The sequence below is a fragment of the Musca domestica genome, unplaced genomic scaffold (assembly GCF_030504385.1).
Source record: "Musca domestica strain aabys unplaced genomic scaffold, Musca_domestica.polishedcontigs.V.1.1 32, whole genome shotgun sequence".
Classification (NCBI taxonomy): Eukaryota; Metazoa; Arthropoda; class Insecta; order Diptera; family Muscidae; genus Musca; species Musca domestica.
This window is the reverse complement of record NW_026712311.1, coordinates 10,314,856-10,326,311: the sequence shown is the minus strand read 5'-3', so window position 1 is coordinate 10,326,311 and position 11,456 is coordinate 10,314,856. Positions and strand designations below refer to the sequence as shown.

At 36.7% G+C, this 11,456-nt stretch overlaps 1 protein-coding gene across 1 annotated transcript in view; it reads left to right on the top strand.

The window, feature by feature from the left end:
- Window positions 1-894: 894 nt before the first annotated feature.
- Window positions 895-11,456, top strand: part of LOC101894020 (mucin-2) — a 34,942-nt gene continuing 24,380 nt past the window's right edge. Inside the window, exon 1 of the mRNA XM_005178010.4 lies at window positions 895-1,342. Within this exon, the coding sequence (XP_005178067.2) occupies window positions 1,256-1,342 (87 nt within the window). The 5' untranslated portion in view covers window positions 895-1,255. The remainder of the gene's footprint in view (window positions 1,343-11,456) is intronic.

Genomic DNA, 11,456 nt, shown 5'->3' with positions numbered 1-11,456 from the left:
GAAATTCCATCTATTTTAAATTTGAAGTCTTCAAAATGTGAATGTCACCAAACATTTTCTCTTCATGTTGGCTTGCAATTAGAAAATGTCAAACGGCTATTTATGTTTAGCTTATCTAACCAGCAAACGTTGGGATGAATTTTAAAATATTTAATTCTCAATAAAAAAAAACTTCAACAACCAAAATCTGTAAAATAAAAATATTTCCATTAGTGTTTGTATTAAATTTGCTCAATTTTTTTTCTATTTCAGAGCTCTTGCATGGTGTGATGGTGCTGTAAACCAATCTATTAACTGGTGATCAAAGTGGGTAATAGGAGAAAAAAGAAAAAACTAAACAACAACAGCAACACCATTCTAAGCAAATAACATTGAGGACAAAAACAGCAGAATCGAACACCCAACTTCTGACAACTCATCGTTCTTCATCAATTTCATCACATTTTTGTGGCCAGAACAAAATAAAAAATAAAAATAAAAACAAAAAACAACTTTTCACCTCTCACCGTGGCTGCTTCATTAGTTAATTGGACAGTGTTTTTCATAGTTATTCCGAGAAAGATAGAGGACGCGCTGGTTTTCTGGTGGCCACATCGGGAACAAAGCACAAGGACAAAGTTGCAAATTCAGAGTGGAAAACAAAGTTTGGCCGGCAACATAGCGGCAACGGCAACGTCATCATTGTCATAGTTATTTTTCCAAAACAAAAAAGTGAAAACTGCAAAAACACGTTCGAAAATTGAACAGGACATAGAATAGAACTCAAACACACACACACACACACACATATATATATATAAATATATATAAATTTAAATATGGGAATATCAGAGGAAAATTGATCGTTTTGCCACCAACAAAAAAACATTGCAACTACACAAACTATCAGAGGAGAGGGAAACGCCAGCTCTTCAGTATATGTTTTGCCGATTGGTCCACTACCATTTAGCCCATACATATGTGTGAGTGCTGCTTCAAATAAATTTCTACAGAAAGTGTATCCGCCGCGCGCGCTCATTTGTTTGCATGCAGCTGCAGGACAACGGCAGGGGCAGCAACCATCCGACGTTCAAGTAGACGTGAGTGAATGAGTGTGAAATATTAAAATTTCACAGAGTGTTTCATAAAAATAAACAATACGGGTTGTTTTTGCGGCGTTCAAAACGTTTGAAGTGTCGTACCAACACAACAGCAACAACAGCAAAAAATAAGAAAAAACAACAACGAGTACGAGAACTTTACCGAGCAAATCAAAATGGATACGGTTTATGGTACAAAAAAATATTTCCAAAGTTTATCGGGCGCCAGTGATATCTATCGCAGTCCAGCATGTCGGGCAGTGGTGAGTATTTATTTTTTTAATTTTTGTAAAATTTTATAACACAAAACTTTTCGATTATCTTTATACTCTACATTAAGGATGATACGCAAATATCGACTATAGTTTGCTTCACATTTATTAGTTATAAGAAAAAAATTATTCGTAAAAAAATGTGCAGAAAAATGTTTAAATTATTCAAATAATTCTCAACTTAAAAATATTAATACTGAAACGGTGGCTCTGATTCCTCTCAATGTGATAACAAAAAGCCGACTTCAGTTGTATTGTCTTTTTGGAATGTAATCCGAATTTTTTATTACAGTTTAGAGTAGCTTTTTGACAAAGGTTTTGACAGGAAGTTATGACACATTTCCGTCTCCGTAGATATCGCCAGGACTTTTGACAATGTCAGGCATGGTGAAATTTTACTAAAATACCAAGGATTATTGAAATCAGGATCACTTTAGAATAAAAATGGGTGAGCGACTGTCAAACCGCAGCCCAGTGTTGGCAAGTGTTCCTCAGATATTATTCCTTGATTTGTTGTTAAATAAAATATTTTCTTGTTTAATTCGGGCTCTCTCTCTGTGACCGTCTTCTGACCTATACTGATGATGTACTGTTAGTCTATTTTGATCCTCTTGCTAGGTCGGTTAATAAGTGCCCTCCTCAATATTTGGTGTAGCCTTTCAGGTGGTGTTTGATTGGATCCGTCATACAGACTACGTCCTGTCCAGGGCCAAATATCGGTATTTTGGATATGGTGGAATCTTGACCCATGATGTTAGGCTCATGGTCTTCCGACAGTTGAGCAGGTCCCTTGTCGCGTATGCCTTCCTGGTCGGGTTTGACATTTCATCACCATTTTTATTAACTGATGGAAATACTAAACTTATGGGAAAGAAAAATACTCTCCCTTTTAGCTGGGTCTCCGCTAACCCGCAGGGCAGATAAAATTACTTAAGGACAATCTGTGATAGGGTGCAAGTCATTGGCTTAGCCAGACATGCCATTCGAAACCATATCGGGGGAGGCCCAAATGAAAAAAAAAAATAAAATAAAAAAATAGATTCTCAAGCAAAGTTTCCAAAAAGAAATATCTAAAAATTTACCATTTCAGGAGGAGACCCGCGCTCCTGCCCCCGTTGGTGCAAGGAGATATAAATAATTTCTAAATAACTACAATTGAAATACCCCCTTAAGGCAAGAAAACGTCACTTTCTTAAGTAATTCCGTATTTAATGGCAGTGTAGGGCATCACATAACCGATTAACTCCTGAATTTCCCATTTTCCATGTTTTATTGTTTGTTGCTGTTTTATTATTTTGTGAGTTATTTTGGCACTCTACAAATCCATTAAATAAACTGCGGAGAAAAACATGAAAGGATTAAGGCTTTCAGCTTTCAAACTGACACATAATATGTTTTAAAGTTTTATTTTTTTTTTGCTGCCATTATGTTTGGAATTTATTTCTCATTCCAGTTCTGTATTTTTTTGAGAGTGGGAAAACAAGAACTGGGTTGGGGATGGAGGCGTATTTATTTTAATTTCGTTAAAAAAACATCGTAATTGTATCTTTCACACAGCTAGCTAGTCTGCAGGATGGATTGGCATTAAGGAATTTATGGAGCTTTTTTCAAGTCAACACCCACAGCCACAAGTGTGATGACTTTTTGCCAGTAGTCGCCGGAAAAACTAGGAGAAAAATATTCGTTGGTCACGTATATATCATGAATTGAAATATTTGTTTTTTTCTGGATTGGTTTGCGTTGACAAAAGTTTGTTTTTGTCTATTTTGTTAAATAGAAAAAAGTTTTAATCAAAAGCTGGAGCATTACACATGCGTCTCTAATTGGTTTGGGAGCATTAATTGAAAGGTTTTATTTTAATTGGAAAACTACAGTAGGGTGATTTATTTTAGAGTTGAGATGCAATCGTTTGAAATGGGGTGGTAATCGTGCGGTGGGGAATGGGGTATTTGTTTGACAGTCCCGGGAAGACGTTTTCCTTATTTGCCAGGAGAAAATCTAGGTACACAAAATATTTCCCCCGCGTTTTATGCCTTGGCTCACACGCATCGGATATACTCTAGTATATGCCGTAATTTTGTGTTTCTCCTGATGTATATTCACTACTTCATTTCATCTTCACATTCCTCCCATAATAATCTACATCTGCCTGAACGTATCTTTTCTCTTTGTCAAAGAGTGATTAACCTCGTAACAACCTCAATACAGGACGATTGTTGTTCTCCAACTGCCAGCAAATAATCAGGTGGACATGAAAATGACAATATCCTAGAAGTCATTGTTGGCCAGGCAAGATGATAGAGTATGGTAGTTCATATATATGATATGATGTCGTATTCCCCTCCCTCTAATCACAACAAGTTTCCCGCTTTCATTCGTTGGGTCAACGTCTTGTGATAAGCTAGACTGCTGAATGGATTTAGCAACATCAGTGTTCATCACCGCTTCCAGGGTTGGCCAGAACCTTGACTTTTTCAACCATTCGAATAGAAGCGATTTCATAGCATGAGCTTTCTTATATTTTCAGTACTGAGAGTAAGGATTATATGCTGGGTGGATGGAAGAAGCAGCAAACCTTAAGTATGTCAATGACACCAGTTAGTCATCTTGATGCCGGAGCGAAAGGCAAGATTTACCAACTCACACACACAAACACATTGTGTTGAGACAAAGCCTCAAAAGAAAAATCATGGAAAGCGATTCCAGCATCCGTTTAAAAATTCTGTTTGACTGATTTGTCTCGGTTCATAATCTAAAAGTTGGCAACATTATTAACACTCGTCCTCATCGCTTTCCACAAGTTTTTGTGTCCATGAAATTAAGACAAACTTGATTATGATCAGTTATTTGCAAAGGGGTAAAAAATATGTCCAGTTTCGAGGTTATCGATGGCAAAAAAATATATGGCATAAAAAAAGCATTTTATATTATACGATTTCATGAGCCCCAGATATCCCATGCACACAGAGGGTCAAAATTAGGAGCACTGAAAACATCATCACTTAGCTAATGCAGTTAGTATGTAGTTGTTATTACTAGTTTAGTCATTACCGCCCATTAAACCTAAAGTAGCTGGTTTAAGTCTCCTACGCTCATACAAGTCGTTAAACAACAATTAATGTTCGTACCAGTCGCCTCCATCAGGCCTATAAAAAACCAGTAAGGAAAAGTCAAAAGTCGGGCGGGGCCCATTATATTATACCCTACACCACGATGCACATTTAGTAGAGCTCCCATATCAAAAAGAAATTATTTGAAGTAGATCATACCACCTATCAACCTTTGGCTTTAGAGCAGCTATAATTTGTTTTCGGAGGGAACTAATATATTGGAGGCATATCCAATTCTGAATGAATTTTTCACTAAATTTGACGGAGACATTTTTATCTTTCATGCCAAAAAAAAGAAAAAACAAATATATATCGCAGTTAAGTTCCACCAAAAGGAAAAGCACTTCCCGAAATTCACTCCATTGGAGATGATATTAGCCATTGTTTACATTAGCACATTAAACATGAAATCGGATTGAGGATATATATGGGAGCTATATCTAAATCTTAGCCGATATAGATAAAATTTGGCAAAGGCATTTCCGAGCTCTATGAGATAACTGGTACCAAATATCATTGTTGTCATATGAATATTGCAAATGTGAGGGACTTAAAACCTCAAATCGGATGAAACATATATATGGAAGATATAGCTATATCTGAACGATTTTCACCAAATTTTTTGTATTTGCTTCTAGACTGAATTCGGGCGGATGTGTCAAAATTCAGGTTTTGGGAGATATATCTAAATTTAAATGGATTCCCACTAATTTCAATATGGTTCATCCTTGGGCCTAACAAATATTGTTTGGAAAATTTCATCTCAATTGGATAATAAATGCGTCCTGCATTTTGTTCACAAAAATACTTGAACAGACTCAGAAAGTTATTCTATGAAGTTCCGCAACTATCTGTCAATATTGTTTTCTTCTCCATGTTACATCGATATGTGGTGTAGGGTATAAATATTAAAAAAATATACAAAGATTTTGCCGATGCTCCTAGAAGTCGTTAAACAACAATTAATGTTCGTACTAGTCGCTTTCAACAAATAAAAAAATAGAGTCGTGGAAACTAAAAACAAATTCCAAATTCAGTTTTGTAAGTACTTACTTTCCACGATGTAGCCATGACGAAATAATGTGTTAGGATGCAGTTTTGTAGGTATTGACTGGGGTAATTATTTACTTTTGCTGGGTAGAACTTTTTATTATTGACCAGTCCAAATCTTATCTAATTTTTCCAAAGATATTTAAGACTACGTGCTCGAATTGTCAGAATTCTAGTGTCTCAGGGAAGTAGGGGAGTCCTCAAAGCGTGCAAGATGCTCTAAATTCATTTTAGTGCCCCAATCAATTCAGGTCCAACGATTTTTTACTTTTAACCAGTCAAGCCCACTTTTGAAAACTTTGTTTTGCCTTAAAAATGTCAGTAGGTGTAACCCCAATTATGGTTTTTATTATTTTCTTGGAAAGTGTTTTCCACAAACTTGTTCAAAAACCATATAAATTAAAAGCGAATACCACAAAAAGGTATTACAATTTATTATTAAAAACAAAATTAAACCTGTCAAAGTTCAATGCCAATGATTTGTAACGAATATTGGTTATATTAAATGTAAGTGTACTCTGTGTTGTGCTAAGCAACATCCCTACCAATAGCGAAGAATTTTCTTTGGCATTTCCAACTCTCTTCCATTTTTGTCTACCCCCCCAAGAAAAAATAGAGTTCCCCAAAAATGCAATAAAATATTCAAATGAGAAAAAAGTGAGTGATTCTTTTTTGAACCGTCTTCACATTTACTTTGCTTTGAAATTTCTACAAATTTTGGCAAAATGAAATACAGACTTGGATGTAAAGTCCAACATCATTTGAATAGCAAAGGTGATATTAAATTTCCGACACTTTTTTTGTTACATCGACATCCTGCCGTCGATGTAACTTTGTCAATTTTGACAAAGCGGTCGGGTCGACAGGGCCAAGATTTAAGTTGGGATAAGCGAAAAAATAGGTATTGTGTGAATTTTTATTTTACGCTGCCTGTGACCAAGAGAAAACGTTGAACTATGTGTCGTCCCCTTCTTCGGATGTAAATTATCATTCCCGGCTTAACGTATTACCAGCAAAATCGTTGCGTTGTGTTGCTGCTATATTGCCTTTCTGCTTTGTGTATTACGCCTTTGTCCAAAAGCTTTAATAAAATATGAACATAAAGCCAATGCACTCACACCTGTAGGAGGATGATGGTGGCAATTCGTTTGTTTGCCCTGAACTATATTGAATTTGAGCGGCCAGGATGTCTTTGCCGATGTCGACGACTCCTTCATAAGAAGGATAAGCCGCACAACGTCAACTTATAGTAGCTCACCTATATTACTTTATGCCACGAAATACTATCAAGAATCAGAGTAGGAAACTCGAAGAAGACCTTTTAAATATTTTCATTCATAGCATTGGTGGCTTCTCTCCTCTTCTTCATCTTCTTTCTTTTTGGCTGTCATAACCACTTTTTGCCCGTCGTCTATTGTATGTGGGCCTTTTTAATATTTTGTGGCTGCTCTATGCAGGTTTGATGGGACTGGAGAAAATGCCACAAAATAAAGGATGTAAATTGAGGCATATTTGCACGACAAGGAACAAAAACCAACCAGGCGCTGCTCGAATGGCTGAAACTGGTTTGGGGTTTTTATGTTCTATATATAGGAAGTCAGGCAATTCTTTCAAAGGTGCTTCCACAAAAAATCCTGATTCATACCTCAATGTAAATTTGTTAATTTTATGCTGAAAAAGATAGGTAATTTTTCAATTTTCCCAGATTTCTTCTCTCACACCGATTTGGTTATGAATGCGCTATTTGTGAATTCGCAGAATTTTTTCTTTCATTTTCACTACCATCACCAGTTTGCCTTGCAGAAAAGGAAAAACAGATCGAGTTTCCATCTAAGCGTTACTTGTGGCATAGTATGAAAATGTTGGTAAATTGGTAAATTCAGGGTTACAAAGTAGGAGTCATGAAAAACAACAGTTGGATACACAGAGGGACATCAGGCCATGCCTCTTAAAATTAAGGTCCATTTCTTTCTCTAAAAGCTAAATTGTAAAGTAGCCTTACCAATTTTTACATTTATTCTAGAAGCTACCTAACTTTATCATTTCTGGGAGTTTACATCTCATTCACTCAGAATTTGTTAAAGTATAGTTTCCATCAAGAGGCTTCTTTGAAACCATAATTATGCTTCCATCATTTTTAGTCCAACCCCAAATAATTAAAAAAAAACTTTCCTCTATGTTGCAACAATTTTACTATTTAGGTTTTTTTGGCCAATGTTTTTTTTTTAATATGTAAACTAAAGGTGTTGCATTCATTCATGGTTGAATTCCAATTCAGACACTTTTTAGATAGACCTTCTCAGCGCCAGCGAATCTTTAGCCATCCTTCCTGGCTACTGTCTATGGACACGTATCCTGCTGGCTTCAGTAATGACTAAAAAGCATTTTCTCTACATCGTGCAAGGAGTGGGGAAATGAGGGCAGAAAAAAAGCCAACACTTACCAGCTGAAAACAATTTTTTGTACATCCTCCCCTAGTCTTGCTTGCCTGCGTCTCTTAGGCCACTCGAAATGGGGTTTTTTTGTAAATAGCTTTCAAATGATGTTGATGTCGATGATGAGGACGATGATTGTGTTAATGAGTCTCTTAGTCACTCTGTTGTTTGGCTATATTGTTGCAAGGATTTTGTTGCAGCTCTTTGTTGTAATATCTACTCAAGCGCTTATTGACAACAACTTAAAAAAAGACTGACTGACACTTGGCGTTCTTATATTTTTACTACAAAACGAGTTGCAAGACATTTTAGATAATACCAGCAAATCTTGAAGGAAGCAAAACAAGAGACACACAAAAAAGACGAGCACGTGTAGTTTACAACAAAACAAGTTAAAGAGAATTAAAGAGAAATTCCTCTTCAATCCAAAGCTAAAACTCCTTCCTGTTCCTTAAGCGCCCTCGGTGTAAGATTTCCAACAAAGCTGTTGCTTCATGTTGCATGCCATGCCATGCATCAGTGTTGTGCCACCCACAACCGTGTTTCGTGTTTGTCGTAATTCATAAACGGCGAACTGGGGAGAAAAACTCCGCTAACAATGCATGTAAATTTTCTATGGGTCGTTAATACGTCCTCTTCATGATTGCCGTGATTTTTACACGAAGTTCAGCACTCTTCAATCCCTCGACATCCGTTCGTATTCTCAAGCAAGCAATTCTCCATTCAATAACCCATTACCATGCTGCCAGATTGCAGTGAGGGTATGCTGCAGCATGGGAATGCTGCTGCGGATTTCCATATTGTTTTTTTTAGAAACACAGACATTGTAAATTTGAAACAAATGTAAAGACGCAAGGGTAGAGATAAAGAAAAGCTTAAATCTCTTCATAAATATAAGCTTGCCCAGCCAAGGGGTCCCACTGCCAAGGTCTGCATTGGAAAGTGAATTTTTAACAGTTGCACAAGTGCGGTACAAACAATAACATGCCATACCACCATTCAGCCAGCCAGCTAACCGACAATCAAGCACTCAACACCGGCAGCAACAACAACAACCCAATATCCACCTACAAACTCGAACCAGAATTTGCTGTTGCAGCGGCCAAAGCCACAGCAGCATCAATTCCATTGGCACAGTGGCAGTTCTTCAGTAAATATTCACCAAAAAAGCCACAACAATAACGAGTCGACTAACAGTAATTTGCATACATGATAGGATGGAAGGATACCACGAGCAAGAGCAGCACAAAAAAAGGATTGTCTGTCTCGAGAATGCAGCAAAAGCCAGCGGCATAACGTGTGTGCGGTTGCCAAGGATTTTGTGAACACAAATTGCATCTTTGGAGAATTTAAACTTTGAATATTGTATTAGAAAAGATGATGTGATTTTTTGGCTGGCTTTTTGAGTAAAACTCTGTGATTCAAAGGTTGAATAAAAAAAAAAAATACCAAAATAAAGCATGGAGGTGGGAGAATGGAAGAGCTCGTATATTGAGGATTTTTTTTCTTACCATAGTTAGAAAAAAATTCTAAACTAATCTGCTTTTATGGATAATCAATTCAATAAAGTGAAACCCATTTAAGGAATGAGCCTGACCGGCCAAACATTTGTTTCTAAACCACTGGTACATAAGCTGGAGATTGTAAAGCCTATAAAGTTTACTTTATTTATAATTCAATCATTTTTTCAGGTCCTTCAACAAATTCTTTAACCAACGATATACCAGAAATCAATGATATATAAAAGAGGAAGTGTATTTTGTACATACTTTTGAGTTGGTTGAGGAGCTGGGAAAATTTAACAATTAACAAGTAAAAATGCTGTAAGTTCGGCCGGGCTGAATTTTGAATGCCCTCCACCATTTGGAACTAATTCGGAAATTCCCAAAAACAATAAAATCCGTTAAAAATTCTGTTAAAATCTTAAAAATACCGAATGTAGCTGTTATATTAGGGTCTATACGACGACATGGACCTGCATATGTAACTTTTGTCATAAGCCACTACAATATGCAAATGCGTTACTTAAAAAATCGGTGAATAACGTCGCAAAAATCATCAAAATACTGAATATCAGGAGGTACCGTTATATGTGGGCTATACAAAGACGTGGTCCTGCACAGACAATCTCCTGTCATAGGCTGTAGCATCCATTACGAACATCAAATACCAAATGTAAAACAATTCCGGTGAATAATGTCCCTAAACTCAACAAAGTACCAAATATCGGGAGGTACCGTTATATGGGGGCTATACCAAAACGTGAACTTACGTGGCCCATTTTCAATACCAAAAGTCCTACTTATGTCTGTAGGACTTTTATACATTTGAGTAAAATTTTTATCAATCTACATCATTTCGTTCGGAAGCAAGAGTGATTTCGCCAGGCGGACGGACATCCCTAAATCGACATAGAATTTTATGCTGATCAAGAATATATATACTTTGTGGGCTCTAACATGTATATTTCGAGGTGTTACAAACGGAATGACAAACTTAATATACCCTCATCCATACTGTGGTTGAGGGTAGAAAAATAAATATTTCAAAATTATTGTCTTCCCAGCGGTCAGAAAATATCACATGTGTAAAATGCAGTGATCTTGTCCGCTGCCGCTTACGACAATGAGTAGGAATATTAATAGTCATTTAAATTTGGTCTTTCGAGCCGGATGTTCTTTTCTCACTTTCTGTATTGATCCTTTGAGCAGGATCTAGAATTGAATCAAAAGTCAAACCATTCGGTTGTTTTTCGCTTCGCATTTACATTGGTCCTTCGAGCCGGATCTAGAAACCAAAGCGAAGCGGTTGTGTTTCTCTTCTCATTTACATTTGGTCCATCGGGCCGGATAGGGAATTGAATCTAAAGCCAAACCATTCGGTTGCCTTTTTCTTCTCATTTACAGCAAGCTAATATCTTACCTAGTCAAGATTTTCAATGAGTTGGAAAATAGACCACAGCGTTAATTCGTCATCAATGCAAATAAAATTTTAAGCCTCAAAATAAAATCTACCTTTCATATAAAAAATATTTCAAATTCTCACAATGACTAGAATAGAGACAAAACTTGGGAAATTCCTTTGCCGATCACCTTCGGTAAACACTTCACACAGCTTGGCATGCCGTCGCACCACATGGTCATACCAGAAGTGGAAAAAGTAAATATCTTTCTTAATTCAATTTTAACAAATTTCGATAAACTCTTGCAGCAATTCATTGCTCAATGTCAAAGTTATGTGAACGAGCAACTGGATGAAAACTTTCCAGCTGAGCTGCACTAAAAGTAAACTTTGCTAACAATCCATGGAGTACAAGATGCTGAAGAAGCTATAGGAGAAGCAGAGACAGCATCACTACAAAAAAAAAGAACTGTCAAACTTGTTAAGGTGTTTCGACGCAGAGCAAACGGAGCAGAGAACCAAGGGGGTGTACGAACGCCTACAACGCCAATGGGCTGGACCTGGCCATGTAGAATACAACTGACTCATTCAACTTTAAATGAAATACAC